A 24,152-nucleotide genomic window follows, 5' to 3' on the forward strand; every position below is an offset into this window, starting at 1 on the left:
CTCTCTCTGTCACTCTCTGTCACTCTCTCTCTGTCACTCTCTCTCTGTCACTCTCTCTCTGTCACTCTCTCTCTGTCACTCTCTCTCTGTCACTCTCTCTCTGTCACTCTCTCTCTGTCACTCTCTCTCTGTCACTCTCTCTCTGTCACTCTCTCTCTCTCTCTCTCTCTCTCTCTCTCTCTCTCTCTCTCCACACACACACATGAAAACAGCCATTTTACCCTGTACTCACTTCCTTTCAAGGCAGTAGAAACATCAGAGCTAGAAAATGTAAAGATATAATTTTTCATGTTTTTTCTTGTTTCTCTGGTTATTTTTACAATAATTATTAGACATGCTCTTAATTTAAAAATGTTCCCTATCAACTTCATTAAATATCAGCAGAGAGTACTACCATTTTTTGAAATATCTGCCAGTTAATCTTCTTGGAATGAAGTCCTTCATTTATTTTCATCTCCATTAGCTTAATTCTTATACACATTCCTTAAAAAATCTGGATGATAAAATGATACCCAGCTTAGTGATTGAGATTAATTTTATATAAAAGTGTTGCAATGTGGAAACTACATTAAAGCAAATTTTGCTTTAGATGTCTATTATGTAATCAGTGTGTGCTGGGGTAAAATTCCAGTACATGTATATTGTACTTTTTTATTAAAACCACATTACTTGGATGCATCACATATGCACCAAGAGCCTGTTTGTAAGGAATGAGCATGCCAAATAGATCTCAGTCCCACAAATTATATGCACACAAAATACTTCCAGTGATAGTTGGTTTCTTGGGTTGAAGGCTTAAGGAGAAGTGTAGTTGAGTTGAATGCTAGTGTTGAGCATCTAGGTGCTAAGAGGGAAGGAAGAAAGAGGGAAGAGGAGCAAGTAAATTAGGTTAGATTGATTTTTGTAATTTATTTAAATCAAATGCATAAATGTTGTATACCATACATCTTTGGTTTATGTTAGGTTGTATAATCACTCAAGCAATGATGATTTTTTTAAGGAAAGGAGTTGGTAAAGAGAAGCTGCTACTGCATATTATGTTGCCTAATATATCCTTGGTTGCTAAGTAAAATTTTAAGTAAACACATGATTTGTGGGGTATTACTACATTACATCCAGATTTATGTATAATACAGTATTTTTTGTGTGCAGTATTTACCTAGTGGAGTTTGGTAGGGCCTGTTGCTTCACAATTTTGGAGTAGGCCTCTACTGTGTGGCTTCCACGTCATTTCATTTCTTTACTTTCTTGGTGTAAAAATTCTTCCTAATGTCAGTATAGCTTATATAGGTACTCACTTAATTGTACTCGTGTAATTGTGGTTGGAGGGGTCGAGTCATAGCTCTGGCTATGACTCTTCATCCTGCACCTTCCTGTATCAAGCAGCTATCCTTGTCTACTGTATTATGTCTTACATTTTTATGTTCTCAGTGAATTTCAAGATTTAAAAAGTCTCACATACATAAAGCAAAGTGGGCTTTGGTTGTCTAACCAAAAATTTATATATTTCATAATGTAACAGTTGTGTTTATTTTTCTTTCTAGATATGTCCTCTCCTGCTAGAAAATATATTGTATAATGTATACAAATGTTTTAGTACCTGTATTGAAAGATAAATATTGCAGGCACCACAAATGATTGGCACTTCAGGAGGGGGCCTTGATGCTGTTGAAGAGCTCTTTATCCGAGGAATTGGTGATATCTTTGCCTTCTTTGGCTTACACCTGATTACCTCCCATTGCCCAAACGATGTATGATCCCTATGGGATTAGCACTTCCCCATGATTGTACTAATAATAGCTGTGAATGAATGGTCTCTGTCACCCAATTTTATGACATTTCAGTGAGGTTCCAGAGTTTTATGGGGCCTTAAGAAGAATACAGCAGTGGCACTTTGGTGGCTTATACATTATTTGTAAGGACCAGGAAATTGTTCATGAATGGCCAGGCTTCATGCCACTCCATATTGCCACTTCATGTTCAGAGGTAAATCTTCTGTACTAGGTTGAAACAATTAATAATATGGGGTCTCTATCTGAAAATTGTTTACTTGAACATATGAGCATGAGAATGTTAATTGGGTGTCCATGACAGCAACATATTTTGTGAATTTTCATTACATTGCAAGTTCAATTTTTATTCAAAATTTTCTTTTGAATAACAGCACAGTATTGAAATCTTATCTCAGTTTTGTGGATACTATTTAAAATTAATGTAAGCCTATTGCTTCAAATTTTTAATCATTTATACTTTTTTTCTGTACACACATTCAGTATTTATAATTGGGGAAATTAAGTCATTTTAAAAAGTTGAAGTACAGAGACCACATCCATAAATAGTATGCAAAAAAAAAAATACATTACAGAGGTACTGGATCAGTATTTGTTTTTTGTCGGTAAATTATATACGTACAGTAGGGCCCCACTTATATGGCAGGTTAGGTTCCAGGCTACCGCTGGAAAGCAGAACGCCATTTTTTCCACTTATAAATGCATATAAATGCCAGATAACAAGTTTACACCAACATATATTAAGTTAGCAATAGAACTAAGCATTAGAAACAATAAAAAGTAAAATGCACACACAGTACACTCATTACTTCTTTCTTTCTTCTTTCAACATACCGGCCGTATCCCACTGAGGCAGGGTGGCCCAAAAGGAAAAATGAAAGTTTCTCCTTTTACATTTAGTAATATATACAGGAGAAGAGGTACACTCACTACTTACTTAAAATATTTGTAGTCTTATGTAGGGTGAGAGGTGAGAAGTATTTATTGTAAGAAGTCAGGTGTGGGAGGTATGGTAGCCAGCCGGGCCACCCCACCCACATGTAGTATGACATTTAAAGCGCCACAGAGCGATAAAATGCAAATACTACAGTACACTCATTACTTACCCTAAAATATGTGTGGTCTCAGTGGCGACTCGTAGCGCCAGTAATACTTGTACGTACTATTGTACTGCATCAGACTTCTATTTTTAATAATTTTTTTATCTCATTTCAACAAAAAATTAAAAATTCGCTTATAAATACATTGAAAACAACACAAAACATATTTTTCCTGTAATATGTTTGTCAGTTGCAAATTACATATTTTAGCGTAAGGTTGATGAAGTTATACATCTGGCACTGAGCATCTGGGGGGACTGCAGCTCCTATGGACGAGCCGCTGCTCTGTAGTCTTAATGTAGGGTGAGAGGTGAGTAATATTTATTCGTAGGAAATCTGGTGTAGGAGGTATCGTAGCCACCTAAGACACTGCGCCCACGTGTAATATACTATGACATTTAAAGTGCCCCAAAGTGATAAAATGCATATACAGTACATTCATTACTTACCTTAAAATATTTGTAGTCTTAATGTAGGGTGAGAGATGAGTAGTATTTAATAGTAGGAAGTCAGGTGTGGGAAGTATGGTAGCCAGCTAGGCCACCCCACCCACACATACTATACTATGACATTTAAAGTGCAATAGAGCAATAAAATGCATATATAGTATACAGAGAGAGAAAGAGAAAGAAAGGGGAGAGAGAGACAAAGAGAGAAGTAAAGAAAGAAAGAGAAATAAAAAGAGAAAGAGAAAGAGAGAGAAAGATAAAGAAAGAGAAAGAGAAAGAGAAAGAATGAGTAAAGGAGAGAGACGTGGAGTTATGTAAACAAGCAGATGAATGCGTCTGGTTTTGGTTCATAAACATAACATCATATATATATATATACATATATATATTTTCAATAAGTCGGCTATCTCCCACTGAGGCAGGGTGACCTAAAAAGAAAAAAAATCCCCAAAAAAGAAAATACTCTCATCATCATTCAACACTTTCACCTCACTCGCACATAATCACTGTCTTTGCATAGGTGCCCAGGTACAACAGTTTAGAAGCAAATACTGTAAAGATATATAACACACCCCTCCAAACTACCAATATCCCCAAACCCCTCCTTTAAAGTGCAGGCATGGTACTTCCCATTTCCAGTACTCAAGTCCGGCTATATAAAAATAACCAGTTACAATGAATCCCTTCACTAAATATTACCCTGCTTACACTCCAACAGCTCGTCAAGTCCCAAAAACCATTCGTCTCATATTTCTTTCTTTCAACACACCTGCCGTATCCCACCGAGGCAGGGTGGCCCAAAAGGAAAAACTAAAGTTTCTCCTTTTACATTTAGTAATATATACAGGAGAAGAGGTTACTAGCCCCTTGCTCCCGGCATTTTAGTCGCCTCTTACAACACGCATGGCTTACAGAGGAAGAATTCTGTTCCACTTCCCCATGGAGGTAAGAGGAAATAAACAAGAACAAGAACTAGTAAGAAAAATGGAAGAAAACCCAGAGAGGTGTGTATATACATATATGCTTGTACATGTATGTGTAGTGTGACCTAAGTGTAAGTAGAAGTAGCAAGACATGCCTGAAATCTTGCATGTTCATGAGACAGAAAAAAGGACACCAGCAATCCTACCATCATGTAAAACAATTACAGGCTTTCATTTTACACTCACTTGGCAGGATGGTAGTACCTCCCTGGGTGGTTGCTGTCTACTAACCCACTACCTAGGATTCGTCTCATATATTTATGTTAATTTATTCTACTGTGGGGTGTATTTATCATGTTTATATGTTATATATGACATTTAATGCGCCTGTGAGTGACTATTATTGCGTATTAGTATTATTATTATTAGTAACATTTATGAAGGGGTTCAGGGAAACCGGCAGGCTAGACTTGAGTCCTGGAGATGGGAAGTACAGTGCCTGCACTCTGAAGGAGGGGTGTTAATGTTGCAGTTTAAAAACTGTAGTGTAAAGCACCCTTCTGGCAAGACAGTGATGGAGTGAATGATGGTGAAAGTTTTTCTTTTTCGGGCCACCCTGCCCTGGTGGGAATCGGCCAGTGTGATAATAAAATAAAATATCATTATTAATATGGCGTCCTCAAGACTAATAAGACACTCTTAGTGATTTTAATGTGTATGTACCTGCATGCCAGCACAGTCTGTAATTTATTTAGGTACGGGTACACATAAGTATAATTATCAGAGTATATATAAAACATGAAATAACTTTAAAACACTTGAAATTTTGGAAAGTTTCCAGACATAATGAAGAGATGCAGTGCTCATGGAGCTCACAGAGAATGTAAACAAACCAGGTAGGGCATGGTGACCATATTAGAAAGGTGGGGGGGAGCCGTATAGCGAGTTTTGGTCATAATTTGAAATGTCTGTATTAGTGGAACGCCGTAAGGCAAAACGCCGTAAAGCAGGGTCCTACTGTATAATTTTTTTTTTTTTGACACAATGATCATCTCCCACTGAGTCAGGGTGACCCAAAAAAGAAGAAATGTAAAGTTTTTCTTCTTTGTTAATTTAGTAATTTATGCAGAAGGGTAAATTTACTAGCCCCTTGCTCCCGGTATTATAGTCACCTCTTACGACACATGTGGCTTACGGAGGAAGGATTCTTCTCCACTTCCCCATGGAGTGTAAATTATATCGCAGCATATAATAAGAACTTGTGAGTGAGTTTACAGTGTCATATACAATTAAAAATACTTATGTTCAGTAGATTCATATAGAGTTTATAGTATTGAGAATGTATACAAATTATATTTACAGGTTGTAGAAACTATCATCAACACATTTTGGCAAGGCCATTTAACACTGGCAGAAAAGGGAACTGGGAATACTGTGTCTTTTCCTGAATGTGCTATTCAGTGCATCAGTGGACAACTTGCTTTAGGAAGTAAAGCCAAACAGGTGAAAATTAAATATTTTTTATTAATTTTAAGTGTTGGGTAATATGAGGTGCTATAGCACATGGTTTCTTAGATACAGTGGACCCTCGGTTATCGGCCATAATCCGATCCAGAAGCTCGGCCTAAAACGAAATGGCCAAAAACCGAAATAATATTTCCCATAAGAATTAATGTAATTACAGCTAATCTGTTCCAGACAAAAATTTTCACCAGTATTACATACCTTTATTGAAGACTAATGGTGGCTTCTGGAATGCCTGCTACACTTCCTGCATGCCTGCTACACTTCCTGCATGCCTGCTACACTTCCTGCATGCCTGCTACATTTCCTGCATGCCTGCTACACTTCCGGCATGCCTGCTACACTCCCAGCATGCCTGTTTCACTCCCTGCATGCTGTTACACTCCCTGCATGCCTGCCACACTCCCTGCATGCCTGCTACACTTCCTGCATTCCTGCTACACTTCCTGCATGCCTGCTACACTTCCTGCATGCCTGCTACACTTCCTGCATGTCTGCTACACTCCCAGCATGCCTGTTTCACTCCCTGCATGCTGTTACACTCCCTGCATGCTGTTACACTCCCTGCATGCCTGCTACACTCCCTGCATGCCTGCTACACTTCCTGCATGCCTGCTACACTTCCTGCATGCCTGCTACACTTCCTGCATGTCTTCTACACCCCAACATGCCTGCTACACTCCCTGCATGCCTGTTACACTCCCTGCATGCCTGTTACATTCCCTGCATGCCTGTTACACCTGCATGCCTGCTACACTTCCTGCATGTCTGCTACACTTCCTGCATGCCTGTTACACTTTCTGCATGCCTGCTACACTTCCTGCATGCCTGCTACACTCCCAGCATGCCTGCTACACTCCCAGCATGCCTGCTACACTCCTTGCATGCCTGTTACACTTCCTGCATGCCTGCTACACTTCCTGCATGTCTGCTACACTTCCTGCATGCCTGCTACACTTCCTGCATGTCTGTTACACTCCCAGCATGCCTGCTACACTCCCTGCATGCATGTTTCACTCCCTGCATGCCTGTTTCACTCCCTGCATGCCTGTTACACTCCCTGCATGCATGTTTCACTCCCTGCATGCCTGTTTCACTCCCTGCATGCCTGCTACACTCCCTGCATGCATGTTTCACTCCCTGCATGCCTGTTACATTCCCTGCATGCCTGTTACACTCCCTGCATGCATGTTTCACTCCCTGCATGCCTGTTACACTCCCTGCATGCTTGTTACACTCCCTGCATGCTTGTTACACTCCCTGCATGCCTGTTACACTTCCTGCATGCCTGCTACACTTCCTGCATGTCTGCTACACTTCCTGCATGTCTGCTACACTTCCTGCATGCCTGCTGCACTTCCTGCATGCCTGCTACACTTCCTGCATGTCTGCTACACTCCCAGCATGCCTGCTGCACTCCCTGCATGCCTGTTACACTCCCTGTATGCCTGCCACACTCTCTGCATGCCTGCTACACTTCACACTTAAATTCCATGGTGCTTCTCACTTTCTTTACCACAGGAACTTTACTAGGAACTTTCTTTGGAGCCATGGTTACTTATTTTGGAGATGCACTGCAAAAAACCCACAAAAAACAATGGAAAACAAGCGAAATGTTTGGATGTATGAGCAGAAGCTTCCTCACACACCGAAAGATACAGCCAAACTGACGCGCAAGCGGCCCCAGCCTGTGGATGGATGTGTCCCAAATGGCCAATCACCGAATTAACGGCTGATAACCTGGCGCCGAAAAACCGGCCGATCACCAAGTTGGCTGGTAACAGAAGCGGCCAATAACCGGGGGTCCACTGTACTGGAGGAATTGTTTGTTCATATATTTGTGGCTTTTGTTTTTCCTCTTCATCTGTAATTAAACTGATGCAAAGAATTTTGAAGAAAGATTTTTTGAGAAATTTTTCTGTGCCACCCAACTTAGCATAAAAGCCTATGAATGTTTCTTAATTCATGTTTTTCATACAGGAGGCATTATACATTCTTCCAACTGCAGAAGTTGTGGTAGACTTTGACATTGGTACCTTACCTTGGGTATACCTTCGTTATGGTGGTGTGTACAAGATTTTCCCTGTCCATCACTCTGATGACGAGGAACAAGAAGAAGTGACATCTTTACTGGATACCTTTACTTCTCAGTCTGGAGTGAGTAATATTTTTTATCTAGTTATAATTATTTGGTTATAATTTTTCTTGTTCTATTGATCAGGTGTATGTAAGTGGAGAAGATATCCTTAACATGATTAAATCAGAATAATTCAGCAAAGCCAAGTAATATGACTTATTTCCCCTAGAGCTTTTACTAGGATATCCCTCAGATTATTTAATAACCTGGAGGGTTATTAACTCAGGATAATTCAAGAAAACCAAATAATATGGTGTACGTGTATTTCCATTGGGCTCTTTTCTCTAGGATACACCCCCACAATTCCTGGGTACCTCTTTACTGCTAAGTGAAAAAGGAAGGAGTGTAAGGTAATCAGTCCCTTAGCCTTGAGTCGATGTGTTGAGTCCATATATGTATTGTACTTTTCTCAAGATTGACGGACTGAACACATCGAATCAAGGCTGAGGGACTGATTACTTCACACTCCTTCTCATCTTCTCCAATTCATCTCTGATATAAGGAGACTTGCCCATGTGTCTCACCCAACCAGAGAACTGAATGATTCCAAATACATTGAAGAAGGATTACTGTATTTTAAATTATTATTTATAAATGTTGTCTAATTACACATGAATTAAAAAATACAGAAAGATTAGAATTAAAAAATTCTGGCTACTGCCTAAAAAAATACAATTCAATAGGATTATAAACTTATAGTGTGATTTCTTTCAATGTTTATGATGCAGGTCTGTATGACCCTTGTGGGTTTAGTGCTTAATTTTGATTGTAATAATAATAATACAATGCAGATAGCAACACTGATCCGACTTCAGTATTCACCGCTGCCACCAGCACTGGAAGGTGTGAGAGCATTAACCACAGAGGAGTGGAAACTAAGCAATGCAGAGGGTCATTTTGATCTCATCCCTAGCCTTCAGTTTAAGGGCTTCTACCAGACCCTCAACATGCTTATTCTTAGTGAAGGAGCTCAGAAAGGAAAGGTTGGCTTTAAGATTTCTCTGTAGCTGTTGCACAAGTTTACTTATTTTCATAAGTAAACTTGTGCAAGAAATTTTTTGTCCATTACAAGAAATTTAATATCATTGCTGTTGTCCATTACAATATATCCCCTCACTACCAGTGTAGTAGGGGTGTACAGTACTGTATAAAAAAAAGGGTTTGTCTTGATTAAATTTTGCCTAGCTGCTGTACAGTACAAGTAAATTTGATGTTCTTAAAAATTAATTTTCCAAACAGGCACTGATGGTTGCCATGCAAGATCCAAGTGTTTGTGGAGAGGATGTTGTTAAGTTCATCAGTCATACAGGTCACCATACTAAGGTAAATATACAGTAGTAGTTGAGTCAGAGTAATAGCAGAATTTCTTACTTTTATTTAATATGCCACTTCCTAGTATGAAGCAACAGTGCCTATTAATCTACCCATATCTCTGTCCATTTTCACTTTCCAATTTTCCATTTTTATGTGGTTTGCAAGCACTAGGTCTTTAATGGGGATAAAGTGAAAAAGATGGGTCCCCAGCTCATTCTTGGAGGGAATATTTTGAGGAACTGTTAAATGTTCATGAAGATAGGGAAGGAAGCTGTGATTTTGTGCAATGGGCAGGGAGTTATAACATCTTGTAAGAGTAAGCAAGAGTGAGTTGTAAGTGTGTGAGAGGTGCGTGAGGTTGTGGGTAGAATGAATGGGGGTAAAGTAGCTGGGATTGATGAGATAAAGACAGAAATATTAAAAGCAGGTGGGGATATAGTTTTGGAATGGTTGGTGCCTTTCTTCTTTCTTTCAACACACCGGCCGTATCCCACCGAGGTGGGGTGGCCCAAAAGGAAAAACTAAAGTTTCTCCTTTTACATTTAGTAATATATACAGGAGAAGAGGTTACTAGCCCCTTGCTCCCGGCATTTTAGTCGCCTTTTACAACACGCATGGCTTACGGAGGAAGAATTCTGTTCCACTTCCCCATGGAGAGTTGGTGCTTTTATTTAATAAATATATGGAAGTGGAAAAGAATCCTTCCTCCATGGGGAAGTGAAAAAGAATTCTTCCTCTGTAAGCCATGCATGTCGTAAGAGGCGACTAAAATGATGGGAGCAAGGAGCTAGTGACATACAGCAGACATGTATGAGCATGTTAGATAGGAGTGAATAGAGATAAATGGTTTTTGGGAAAGAGAGAGGAATTACTTCCCAGTAAAAGTAGACCTTAGACAGGAATGTGTGATGTCTCCATGGTTGTTCAATATATTTATAGATGGGGTTGTAAGAGAAGTGAATCCTTGGGTGTTGGCAAGAGGTGTGGGATTAAAAGATAAAGAATCTAATACAAAGTGGGAGTTGTCACAGTTGCTTCTTGCTGATGACACTGTGCTTTTGGGAGATTCTGAAGAGAAGTTGCAGAGGTTGGTGGATGAGTGTGGAAGGGTATGTAAAAGAAGGAAATTAAAAATGAACATAGGAAAGAGCAAGGTGATGATCATAACAAAAAATTTAGATAATGAAAAAAAGACTAGATATCAGAATGGAGGAAGTGAATATATTCAGATATTTTGGAGCGAACTTTTCAGCAGATGGGTCTACGAAAGACAAGGTGAATCATAGAATTGATGAGGGGAAAATGGTGAGTGGTGCATTGAGGAGTCTGTGGAAACAAAGAACATTATCCACGGAAGCAAAGAGGGGAATGTATGAAAATATAGTTATACCAATGCTTTTATGTGGGTGTGAAGCATGGGTGGTGAATGTTGCAACAAAGAGAAGGCTGGAGACAGTGGAGATGTCTTGTCTGAGGGGAATGTCCAATGTGAATATAAAGCAGAGAATCTGTAGCTTGGAGATTAGAAGGTGTGGGATTTCTAGAAGTATTATCCAGAGGGCTGAGGAGGGGTTGTTGAGGTGGTTCAGACATTTAGAGAGAGTGGGACAAAATAGAATGACTTGGAGGGCATATAAATCTGTACTGTAAGGTATGCAGGGGTAAAGGGTCAACCTAGGAAAGGTTGGAGGGAGGGGGTAAAGGAGGTTTTGTGTGCAAGGGGCTTGGACTTCCAGCAAACATGTGTGAGCATGTTAAATAGGAGTGAGTGGAGACAATTGGTTTTTATGACTTGACATGCTCTTGTAGTTCGAGCAAGGTAACATTTATGATGGGATTCAGGAAAACCGGTTTGCTGAACTTGAGTTCTGGAGGTGGGAAGTACAGTGCCTGTGTGTGCAAGGGGCTTGGACTTCCAGCAAACATGTATGAGCGTGTTAAATAGGAGTGAGTGGAGACAATTGGTTTTTATGACCTGACATGCTCTTGTAGTTCGAGCAAGGTAACATTTATGATGGGATTCAGGAAAACCGGTTTGCTGAACTTGAGTTCTGGAGGTGGGAAGTACAGTGCCTGTGCCCTGAAGGAGGGTTGTGGATATGTTGCAGTTTTTAAACTGTAGTGTAGATGCCCCTCTGGTGAGACAGTGATGGAGTGAATGATGTTGAAAGTGTTTCTTCTTTTTTGGGTCACCCCTGCCTTGGTGGGAAATGGCTGATGTGTTAATAAAAAAATACTTCTCTTTAAAGAACTGCCAAACTCATTACCATCTCAGTTAACACCAAATTATAATTTCCAGTCTCTGTGCCAATAAGACTCCCATACTCCATTTTTAAGTATTAATGCTCCATTGTAGTGAACCATCCATAAATATTTTTAATCACTTAGGAGTCTTTGGAGACAAAGAACTTTGTCCTTGGAGGCAAAGAGGGGAATGTATGAGAGTATAGTTTTACCAATGCTCTTATATGGGTGTGAAGCATGGGTGATGAATGTTGCAGCGAGGAGAAGGCTGGAGGCAGTGGAGATGTCATGTCTGAGGGCAATGTGTGGTGTGAATATAATGCAGAGAATTCGTAGTTTGGAAGTTAGGAGGAGGTGCGGGATTACCAAAACTGTTGTCCAGAGGGCTGAGGAAGGGTTGTTGAGGTGGTTCGGACATGTAGAGAGAATGGAGCAAAACAGAGTGACTTCAAGAGTGTATCAGTCTGTAGTGGAAGGAAGGCGGGGTAGGGGTCGGCCTAGGAAAGGTTGGAGGGAGGGGGTAAAGGAGGTTTTGTGTGCGAGGGGCTTGGACTTCCAGCAGGCATGCGTGAGCATGTTTGATAGGAGTGAATGGAGACAAATGGTTTTTAATACTTGACGTGCTGTTGGAGTGTGAGCAAAGTAACATTTATGAAGGGGTTCAGGGAAACCGGCAGGCCGGACTTGAGTCCTGGAGATGGGAAGTACAGTGCCTGCACTCTGAAGGAGGGGTGTTAATGTTGTAGTTTAAAAACTGTAGTGTAAAGCACCCTTCTGGCAAGACAGTGATGGAGTGAATGATGGTGAAAGTTTTTCTTTTTCGGGCCACCCTGCCTTGGTGGGAATCGGCCAGTGTGATAATAATAAAAAAAAAAATAATAAAAAAATTAATGGTAAACTCCATGGGAAAGTGGAGAAGAATCCTTCCTCCATAAGACATGCATATTGTAAGAGATGACTAAAATGCTAGGAGCAAGGGGCTAGTAACCCCTTCTCCTGTATAAATTGGTAAATGTAAAAAGAAGAAAACCTTTTTGTTTTAATGTCTTTACATTTTGCTTCTACATCTCTGGCTACCCCAGTGTGGATGGGGACTCACATGAGATCTGGGAGAATATGCAGAAGATTGGGTAGTGAATAGCAAAGTTTCCTGTTGTAAAACAATTGCAATGGTTGATAGCATCAATACATCAGAGATTTTGCAATTTCATGATTGGTACAGTACATTATTTTGTCTAGTACTGTACTATTCAGCAATTAATGCAGTAGCATTCCTCTGCAGAGTCACTGCATTGAGGATGAAAAAAGAATACTGGACCTTGTAAGGGAGACACCGGGATTATCAACACTTCATATGGCTGCATTTTCCTATCTTACTTTAAACCTTCCTCAACAAGTAAGCTAAAAGAAATGTTTTATTCTTGTAATACACCAGTCTGTTTATTTGTTTAATTCATGTTAAGCACTAAACCCATGTGGGTCATTCAGTGCAGGACATGGTGGAGGCTTGATCCTCTCTCTGCTGAGTGCGAGACAGACCAGTACATCATATTTAGTTCTTAGAAGATGTAGCACATGTCATCCATTTGAGGATTTGTAGTTAGCAGTGGAAAAAATGTATCTTCCTCCACTTCAGTGATATCCCAACTAGCATATTTAATTCTGTGGAAGCAGCAACATGTGTCATTTCATTGACAAACACACAAAAGTGTTTTTAATATGTGCTTCTGTTTGTTCTAGATCATTCACCGCATGTCTCGAGCAGGTCAGTCTGTAAATGAACTAAGTGAGCACACAAGGAGAGAGGTGGAAGCTGCAGCAAGTGAGGAACTGCTGCGCTGCATGATGTTAATTCCTGCTCCTCCACCTGTCCTACCCAAAACTTTTTGCTCTGTTTTACCAGGTAAATCTGAGGTAATGAAGTGTTTTCCTTAGGTATTTTGCCTAGTACACTCCTAGGACTTTGTGTGAGTTCTTTTTGGATTGTTTTTTAATGGTGGCATGGGGCAACATGCCTGCCTCCTGCTTGGATAGGTAGCCAAGGAATTAGGCTTACTTAGAGCCAGCCAGATTTATTTAAATCTGAAATAATAATGAAATTAAATAATATGACACATTAGTTGTGACTTTTTAATTATATGCTACTGATAAAGGTGATATAAAGTAAGATATTAATTCTCGAAATTCATTCCAAAATGTCATTATCCTTTATGTTTATTGAGAGAGAGTAGTTGGATGGGTAACTTCTTTCAACAAACCGGCCGCATCCCACCGAGGCAGGGTGGCCCAAAAAGAAAAACAAAAGTTTCTCTTTCTAAATTTAGTAATTTATACAGGAGAAGGGGTTACTAGCCCTCTGCTCCCAGCATTTTAGTCGCCTCTTACAACACGCATGGCTTATGGAGGAAGAATTCTGTTCCACTTCCCTATGGAGATAAGAGGAAATAAACAAGAACAAGAACTAGAAAGAAAATAGCAGAAAACCCAGAGGGGTGTGTGTATATATATGCTTGTACATGTATGTATAGTGTGACCTAAGTGTAAGTAGAAGTAGCAAGACGTACCTGAAATCTTGCATGTTTATGAGACAGAAAAAAGGACACCAGCAATTCTACCATCATGTAAAACAATTACAGGCTTTCGTTTTACACTCGCTTGGCAGGACGGTAGCACCTCCCTGGGTAGTTGCTGTCTACCAACCTACTACCTAGGCGGATGCGTAACATAAGAATATATTATAGAAAGGTCTAAAAATAAAGAAGCTGAGCTAGGAGAATCTCTAAGAACAAATCATGAAATGAAGATATATTTTTTTTATTATCACACTGGCCGATTCCCACCAAGGCAGGGTGGCCCGAAAAAGAAAAACTTTCACCATCATTCACTCCATCACTGTCTTGCCAGAAGGGTGCTTTACACTACAGTTTTTAAACTGCAACATTAACACCCCTCCTTCAGAGTGCAGGCACTGTACTTCCCATCTCCAGGACTCAAGTCCGGCTTGCCGGTTTCCCTGAATCCCTTCATAAATGTTACTTTGCTCACACTCCAACAGCACGTCAAGTATTAAAAACCATTTGTCTCCATTCACTCCTATCAAACACGCTCACGCATGCCTGCTGGAAGTCCAAACCCCTCGCACACAAAACCTCCTTTACCCCCTCCCTCCAACCTTTCCTAGGCCGACCCCTACCCCGCCTTCCTTCCACTACAGACTGATACACTCTTGAAGTCATTCTGTTTCGCTCCATTCTCTCTACATGTCCGAACCACCTCAACAACCCTTCCTCAGCCCTCTGGACAACAGTTTTGGTAATCCCGCACCTCCTCCTAACTTCCAAACTACGAATTCTCTGCATTATATTCACACCACACATTGCCCTCAGACATGACATCTCCACTGCCTCCAGCCTTCTCCTTGCTGCAACATTCATCACCCACGCTTCACACCCATATAAGAGCGTTGGTAAAACTATACTCTCATACATTCCCCTCTTTGCCTCCAAGGACAAAGTTCTTTGTCTCCACAGACTCCTAAGTGCACCACTCACTCTTTTTCCCTCATCAATTCTATGATTCACCTTATCTTTCATAGACCCATCCGCTGACACGTCCACTCCCAAATATCTGAATACGTTCACCTCCTCCATACTCTCTCCCTCCAATCTGATATACAATCTTTCATCACCTAATCTTTTTGTTATCCTCATAACCTTACTCTTTCCTGTATTCACCTTTAATTTTCTTCTTTTGCACACCCTACCAAATTCATCCACCAATCTCTGCAACTTCTCTTCAGAATCTCCCAAGAGCACAGTGTCATCAGCAAAGAGCAGCTGTGACAACTCCCACTTTGTGTGTGATTCTTTATCTTTTAATTCCACGCCTCTTGCCAAGACCCTCGCATTTACTTCTCTTACAACCCCATCTATAAATATATTAAACAACCACGGTGACATCACACATCCTTGTCTAAGGCCTACTTTTACTGGGAAAAAATTTCCCTCTTTCCTACATACTCTAACTTGAGCCTCACTATCCTCGTAAAAACTCTTCACTGCTTTCAGTAACCTACCTCCTACACCATACACTTGCAACATCTGCCACATTGCCCCCCTATCCACCCTGTCATATGCCTTTTCCAAATCCATAAATGCCACAAAGACCTCTTTACCCTTATCTAAATACTGTTCACTTATATGTTTCACTGTAAACACCTGGTCCACACACCCCCTACCTTTCCTAAAGCCTCCTTGTTCATCTGCTATCCTATTCTCCGTCTTACTCTTAATTCTTTCAATTATAACTCTACCATACACTTTACCAGGTATACTCAACAGGCTTCTTCTTCTTCTTTCAACACACCGGCCGTATCCCACCGAGGCGGGGTGGCCCAAAAGGAAAAACGAAAGTTTCTCCTTTTACATTTAGTAATATATACAGGAGAAGAGGTTACTAGCCCCTTGCTCCCGGCATTTTAGTTGCCTCTTACAACACGCATGGCTTACGGAGGAAGAATTCTGTTCCACTTCCCCATGGAGATAAGAGGAAATAAACAAGAATAAGAACTAGAAAGAAAATAGAAGAAAACCCAGAGGGGTGTGTATATATGTGCTTGTACATGTATGTGTAGTGTGACCTAAGTGTAAGTAGAAGTAGCAAGACGTACCTGAAATCTTGCATGTTCATGAGACAGAAAAAAGGACACCAGCAATCCTACCATCATGTAAAACAATTACAGGCTTTCGTTTTACACTCACTTGGCAGGACGGTAGTACCTCCCTGGGCGGTTGCTGTCTACCAACCTACTACCTTTAACTCAACAGGCTTATCCCCCTATAATTTTTGCACTCTCTTTTATCCCCTTTGCCTTTATACAAAGGAACTATGCATGCTCTCTGCCAATCCCTAGGTACCTTACCCTCTTCTATACATTTATTAAATAATTGCACCAACCACTCCAAAACTATATCCCCACCTGCTTTTAACATTTCTATCTTTATCCCATCAATCCCGGCTGCCTTACCCCCTTTCATTTTACCTACTGCCTCACGAACTTCCCCCACACTCACAACTGGCTCTTCCTCACTCCTACAAGATGTTATTCCTCCTTGCCCTATACACGAAATCACAGCTTCCCTATCTTCATTAACATTTAACAATTCCTCAAAATATTCCCTCCATCTTCCCAATACCTCTAACTCTCCATTTAATAACTCTCCTCTCCTATTTTTAACTGACAAATCCATTTGTTCTCTAGGCTTTCTTAACTTGTTAATCTCACTCCAAAACTTTTTCTTATTTTCAACAAAATTTGTTGATAACATCTCACCCACTCTCTCATTTGCTCTCTTTTTACATTGCTTCACCACTCTCTTAACCTCTCTCTTTTTCTCCATATACTCTTCCCTCCTTGCATCACTTCTACTTTGTAAAAACTTCTCATATGCTAACTTTTTCTCCCTTACTACTCTCTTTACATCATCATTCCACCAATCGCTCCTCTTCCCTCCTGCACCCACTTTCCTGTAACCACAAACTTCTGCTGAACACTCTAACACTACATTTTTAAACCTACCCCATACCTCTTCGACCCCATTGCCTATGCTCTCATTAGCCCATCTATCCTCCAATAGCTGTTTATATCTTACCCTAACTGCCTCCTCTTTTAGTTTATAAACCTTCACCTCTCTCTTCCCTGATGCTTCTATTCTCCTTGTATCCCATCTACCTTTTACTCTCAGTGTAGCTACAACTAGAAAGTGATCTGATATATCTGTGGCCCCTCTATAAACATGTACATCCTGAAGTCTACTCAACAGTCTTTTATCTACCAATACATAATCCAACAAACTACTGTCATTTTGCCCTACATCATATCTTGTATACTTATTTATCCTCTTTTTCTTAAAATATGTATTACCTATAACTAAACCCCTTTCTATACAAAGTTCAATCAAAGGGCTCCCATTATCATTTACACCTGGCACCCCAAACTTACCTACCACACCCTCTAAAAGTTTCTCCTACTTTAGCATTCAGGTCCCCTACCACAATTACTCTCTCACTTGGTTCAAAGGCTCCTATACATTCACTTAACATCTCCCAAAATCTCTCTCTCTCCTCTGCATTCCTCTCTTCTCCAGGTGCATACACGCTTATTATGACCCACTTCTCACATCCAACCTTTAGTTTAATCCACATAATTCTTGAATTTACACATTCATATTCTCTTTTCTCCTTCCATAACTGATCATTTAACATTACTGCTACCCCTTCCTTTGCTCTAACTCTCTCAGATACTCCAGATTTAATCCCATTTATTTCCCCCCACTGAAACTCTCCTAGCCCCTTCAGCTTTGTTTCGCTTAGGGCCAGGACATCCAACTTCTTTTCATTCATAACATCAGCAATCATCTGTTTCTTGTCATCCGCACTACATCCACGCACATTTAAGCATCCCAGTTTTATAAAGTTTTTCTTCTTCTCTTTTTTAGTAAATGTCTACAGGAGAAGGGGTTACTAGCCCATTGCTCCCGGCATTTTAGTCGCCTCATACGACACGCATGGCTTATGGAGGAAAGATTCTTTTCCACTTCCCCATGGACAATAGAAGAAATAAAGAAGAACAAGAGCTATTTAGAAAACGGAGAAAAACCTAGATGTATGTATATATATATGCATGTGCGTGTCTCTGAAGTGTGACCAAAGTGTAAGTAGGAGTAGCAAGATATCCCTGTTATCTAGCGTGTTTATGAGACAGAAAAAGAAACCAGCAATCCTACCATCATGCAAAACAGTTACAGGTTTTTGTTTCACAGTCATCTGGCAGGACGGTAGTACTTCCCTGGGTGGTTGCTGTCTACCAACCTACTACCTATGAAGATATACTCAGGTTATATTTTTTTTGACAGAGACAGCAGTAAGCAGCACTGAGTGGCCTGAATATATTGCTCTGGCCAAGGTTGAAGCTGATGCTGAAAAATCATTACTTGCCCGCCGCCACTCAGGTAAGAGAACATAATACAATATTATAGTACTGGGGTCCATCACTTACAAATGCCCCAGCTAAGATGAACCACTCAAAATCTTTCATCCCACTCCCTGCAATTTTTCCTGGGATGACCCTTACCCTTCATTTCCTCAGCCCCAGATTTATACACCCTCTTTAGTCATCATCTTTTTCTCCATCCTCTATAAATATCCAAACCACCTCAACACCTCCTCAGATCTCTAAATAATACATTTGGTAATCCCACATCTAATCTCCAAGCTCTGAATTCTCTGCTTATTCACACCACACATTGCCTTAAAAAAATAACATCTCTACTGCCTGTTTAATTATTTTGCCTGAAGGAAGATTCAATTGCAGTGTCCTTCCTCAAGGGAGGTTCCTTGATGCTGGTGAGGGGGCTCTTGCTGTAAAAAATTAAATTGAACCTGAATGACTTTCATTCCCCAGACACTATATAAGTTTTGTGCTTCCCCATAATTGTAATTATTTACGAGAATCCCTCAGACACGTTGGTCTCATCTGTGAGTACTGCTGCTGTTTTCTTAGCAATTGAACTTGAACCATCAGTCCTTAATTTGTAAATGTGATAATCATATGAGCTTCACTGCATTAATATTTGCCTCTGGTCAATTATTTTATTAGGTAGTCTCTACATTTTATTTTCAGGTGATTTGCTTGGAGGGCTTGCCCCACCACCACACACTGATGCCATTCTCACTCTTGAAGCTGCCCAGCTCACTAAGCTCTTTACTAAGAGTGGCCAGCCAGTAGACAGAGTAAAACAGAAAATGATTACACACAGTGAGTTAATACTTGTTCTTCTGTTGTATAACAATAGTGATAAAGGCAGAAAAGTTGGGTGTGTATAGAAGTTTTTTTGCATTGTAAAATATTGTTTTTTTTTATTAACATATCAGCCATTTCCCACCAAGGTAGGGTGGCCTGAAAAAAAAAACTTTCATCATCATTTACTCCATCACTGTCTTGCCAGAGGCGCACTTACACTACAGTTATAAAACTGCAACATTAATACCCATCCTTCAGAGTGCAGGCACTGTACTTTCCATCTCCAGGACTCAAGTCCAGCCTGCCAGTTTCTCTGAATCCCTTCATAAATGTTACCTTGCTCACACTCAAACAGCACGTCAAGTCCTAAAAACCATTTGTCTCCATTTGCTCCTATCTAACATGCCTATGCATGCTTGCTGAAGTACAGGCACCTCACACACAAAACTTCCTTTACCCCCTCCCACCAGCTTTTCCTAGGCCAACCCCTACCCTGCCTTCCCTCCACTACAGATTTATACACTCAGAGTTATTCTATTTTGTTCTCTGTTCTCTACATGTCCAAACCACCTCAGCAACCCCTCCTCAGCCCTCTGGATAATACTAGTTTTTGGTAATCCTGCACCTCCTCCTAATTTCCAAACTACGAATTCTCTGCGTTATATTCATGTCAGACATTGCCCTCAGACATGACATCTCCACTGCCTCCAGCCTTCTTGTTGCAACATTCACCACCCATGCTTCACACCCATATAAGAGCGTTGGTATAACTATACTCTCATACATTCCCCTCTTTGCTTCCACAGACGAAGTTCTTTGTCTCCTCAGATTCCTCGGTGCACCACTCACCTTTTTCCCCCTTGTCATTTCTATGATTCACCTCATCTTTCATAGACCCATATATCTGCACTGAAGTGCAGATATATCGGTGGGAGACGGCCGACTTGCTGAAAAAAAAAATTAAAGTAACAAAAAACTGCAGAATATAAGCAAATGAAAGAATGGATGAAGAATTCTCAACATATGTTATTAAATACTATAGGCAATGTTTTTGGGAAATGAATAAATTGAGGACACTAAGGAAGAAAATAGATCTGCAAGTTAAGAGTGAAGGTGATAAGATGTTGGGAGATGGGGAGAATATTGAAGTGAGCTGTGATTGTTTTTATCTAGAGATTAAACTAGAGTGAATGATTGTGAATATGTTTACTTCGGATTATCCTTCTTTGGTGTTGACGTGATGTGCTACAAAAACAATTTATGGTAAGTATTTGAATATAATGTGCGCCTTCTCCATGGGAAAGTGGAACAGAATTCTTCCTCCGTAAGCTGTGTGTGTCGTAAGAGGCGACTAAAATGCTGGGAGCAAGGAGCAGTAACCCCTTTTCTTTTATAAATTGCTAAATTTAAAAAGAGAAACTTTCGTTTTTCTTTTTGGGCCACCCTGCCTCAGTGGGATATGGCCAGTTTATTGAAAGAAGAATATCTGTGCACCTCTGGAAAGACAGTGATAGTGTGAATGACGGCAAGTGTTTCTTTTTTTTGGGTGACCCTGCCTTGGTGGGAGATGGCCAGTGTGTTAAAAAATGAATATAACATTTTTAGATTTCACAGAAAGAAAATTTTTATGCCATGCAATATATTGCGTTTTTTAATTGTAGCATCATCAGGTCGACATTCCTTCAAAATAAAATCAACCTTGCAAGAAGCGGTTTCTCTAACTTGGCCAGAATCACTTTATGCTCACCATCATGGTATTTAGTAAGTATTTTTTTTTTAAGAACTTTTACACTTTCCTATAAGAAACAAAAGTAATCTCATTTTCCTAATTTATTTTAACAGTATTCCTTAACATCTGGTGTCTTCTGTTTGACATATTTGTTACATTTGTAAGGTCTTTATTAATATAATCATTAGGAAAGTTATCTCATTCTACATTAACCTAGAGTTTCCTGAATTCATTGTATTCTGTAGAGTGACAATATGGAACTTATATTATGCAGGAAAGAGTAAGGTTATGAGGATAACAAAAAGATTAGGTGATGAAAGATTGAATATCAGATTGGAGGGAGAGAGTATGGAGGAGGTGAACGTATTCAGATATTTGGGAGTGGACGTGTCAGCGGATGGGTCTATGAAAGATGAGGTGAATCATAGAATTGATGAGGGAAAAAGAGTGAGTGGTGCACTTAGGAGTCTGTGGAGACAAAGAACTTTGTCCTTGGAGGCAAAGAGGGGAATGTATGAGAGTATAGTTTTACCAACGCTCTTATATGGGTGTGAAGCGTGGGTGATGAATGTTGCAGCGAGGAGAAGGCTGGAGGCAGTGGAGATGTCATGTCTGAGGGCAATGTGTGGTGTGAATATAATGCAGAGAATTCGTAGTTTGGAAGTTAGGAGGAGGTGCGGGATTACCAAAACTGTTGTCCAGAGGGCTGAGGAAGGGTTGTTGAGGTGGTTCGGACATGTAGAGAGAATGGAGCGAAACAGAATGACTTCAAGAGTGTATCAGTCTGTAGTGGAAGGAAGGCGGGGTAGGGGTCGGCCTAGGAAGGGTTGGAGGGAGGGGGTAAAGGAGGTTTTGTGTGCGAGGGGCTTGGACTTCCAGCAGGCATGCTTGAGCGTGTTTGATAGGAGTGAATGGAGACAAATGGTTTTTAATACTTGACGTGCTGTTGGAGTGTGAGCAAAGTAACATTTATGAAGGGATTCAGGGAAACCGGCAGGCCGGACTTGAGTCCTGGAGATGGGAAGTACAGTGCCTGCACTCTGAAGGAGGGGTGTTAATGTTGCAGTTTAAAAACTGTAGTGTAAAGCACCCTTCTGGCAAGACAGTGATGGAGTGAATGATGGTGAAAGTTTTTCTTTTTCGGGCCACCCTGCCTTGATGGGAATCGGCCGGTGTGATAATAAAAAAAAAAAAAAAAAAAAAAAATATTATGCCAGGCTTTTCTGTGATCCTAGATTATTTATGAGGGTCTTGTTTGCCAGGCCAGGCAAATTATTACCTCTTGTTGCTTCTGTCACAAACTGCTTTAAAAAAACAATCCTGGATAACTCTAGGAAGCTGCTGGACTCAAGATTCCCATTCAAAGAGTTCCAGTCAGTTTGTCTCAAAGCAGTCTTCGTTGGGCACTTTGAGTTTGGGAACTAGTATAACGTATTTAAAATAAGTTTCATCTATTATATTAATTGTATGTAGAAACTCAAGTATTCTCTATTACTGTGTATGATTGCACTTCACCTTTCTTTTATTAACATGAAAGAATTTAAACTCTTGAATGTGGCATTTAGCAGGCATTTAATTAACCTTAACTTGTTTTGCTTGTTTCTAGCACTACAATTATTTGTGTAATACATGCCAAGAAAGTTTTTCTTCTGTATTATCATGATTTTTTCACTTATTTATGATAAAAAATATGATTTATCACCCCTGTTTATGATATGTTTGAATAAATGGAAAAGACAGATACCATAGTAGTATTTGGGTGTTGTTAGAAATCAGAGGACCAACTCAGGACAGTGATTTTGAAGAGGTGGTTTAGAGTGTGCCATTATATACCATTGTAAAAGTTCACCCCAGGTTTAAAAAAAAAAAAACTTGTATGTCTGAATTTACAGTAACTATATCATAACTCATTGGCATGTAACTGTCACCAGTAGCTCTGGTGATGATCTTCAGTGGTTCTTTTTTGTTGTATTGAGTGCTTTCTTCACCCTTTTTGTGATATGCTTAGTCCTCATATATCTTGGTCTAAAAGTTCAAGAAGAGCATCTGTATCCTTGCATGAGAAGTGTGGACAGTGAGGGAGGCTATTTATCTTTTGTTTGGAATTAATTTCACTAAGAATTCATTTGAAAAAAGTGTGAAGTATTGGGTAGGATGGAAGTGGGTAAAGCAACTGGGATAGAAGGGATTAAGACTGAAATACTTCAAGTAGGTAGGTATATACAGTGGACCCCCGCCTTACGAACGCATCACCTTATGTTAAATCCACCATACGAAGCATTTGAATGCAAAAATTTTGCCTCGCCTCACGATAAAAAACTCGCCTTATGTGATTCGTCCGGGACGCGTCCCATGTGTGGCCTCAGCTGCCCCGTGGGTGCCAGTGTTTGCAAGCCAGCCAGTGCAGGCGCATCCACGCATACATTCGGTACATTTCACCTTATCCCAGTGTTTTTTGTGCTTGTAACTGCAAAATAAGTCACCATGGACCCCAAGAAAGCTTCTAGTGCCAACCCTGTGGTAAAAAGGGTGAGAATTAGTATGGAAATTAAGAAAGATTTTGAAGGGTTTGGGGCTAACCCTGAGAAGCCTATGCCAGTTGTGGAATCCATTGTGCCTACTTCAAAGATTAAGAAAATGTGTGCAAAGTGGGTTGAAGTGCAAACCTTTATGGATGAAAATCACCCTAACACAGCTATTGCAAGCCATGCTGGTGACTACAGTGGACCCCCGGTTAACGATATTTTTTCACTCCAGAAGTATGTTCAGGTGCCAGTACTGACCGAATTTGTTCCCATAAGGAATATTGTGAAGTAGATTAGTCCATTTCAGACCCCCAAACATACACGTACAAACGCACTTACATAAATACACTTACATAATTAGTCGCATTGGGAGGTGATCGTTATGCGGGGGTCCACTGTATTACAATGACAATGTTGTGGCCCATTTTAGGCAAATCTTAAAGGAACAGGAGGTACAGACCTCTATGGACAGATTTGTTGTGTGACAGAGGTTCAGTGACTCTCAAGCTGGTCCTAGTGGCATTAAAAGAAGAAGGGAAATAACCCCGGAAAAGGGCTTGCTACCTCAAGTCCTAATGGAAGGGGATTCCCCTTCTAAACAATAACTTCCACACTC

The 24,152-nt window shown here is 40.3% G+C and overlaps 1 protein-coding gene across 3 annotated transcripts in view; it reads left to right on the forward strand.

Annotated features, from left to right (window-relative positions):
- The window catches only part of mi (minus), a 58,326-nt gene that overhangs the window by 11,166 nt on the left and 23,008 nt on the right, over positions 1–24,152 (forward strand). For all 3 annotated transcript variants that reach the window (XR_011394056.1, XM_070100595.1, XM_070100594.1), the window contains exons 4-13: positions 1,845–1,986; positions 5,625–5,765; positions 7,767–7,943; positions 8,715–8,906; positions 9,163–9,246; positions 12,764–12,877; positions 13,222–13,384; positions 18,396–18,491; positions 19,163–19,297; positions 20,944–21,043. Coding sequence is in view for 2 of the 3 variants with exons in the window: in XM_070100595.1 (XP_069956696.1) it covers positions 1,845–1,986; positions 5,625–5,765; positions 7,767–7,943; positions 8,715–8,906; positions 9,163–9,246; positions 12,764–12,877; positions 13,222–13,384; positions 18,396–18,491; positions 19,163–19,297; positions 20,944–21,043 (1,344 nt within the window). In the remaining variant the exon portion in view is untranslated. The remainder of the gene's footprint in view (positions 1–1,844; positions 1,987–5,624; positions 5,766–7,766; positions 7,944–8,714; positions 8,907–9,162; positions 9,247–12,763; positions 12,878–13,221; positions 13,385–18,395; positions 18,492–19,162; positions 19,298–20,943; positions 21,044–24,152) is intronic.

The sequence above is a fragment of the Cherax quadricarinatus genome, chromosome 73 (assembly GCF_038502225.1).
Source record: "Cherax quadricarinatus isolate ZL_2023a chromosome 73, ASM3850222v1, whole genome shotgun sequence".
NCBI classification, from domain to species: domain Eukaryota; kingdom Metazoa; phylum Arthropoda; class Malacostraca; order Decapoda; family Parastacidae; genus Cherax; species Cherax quadricarinatus.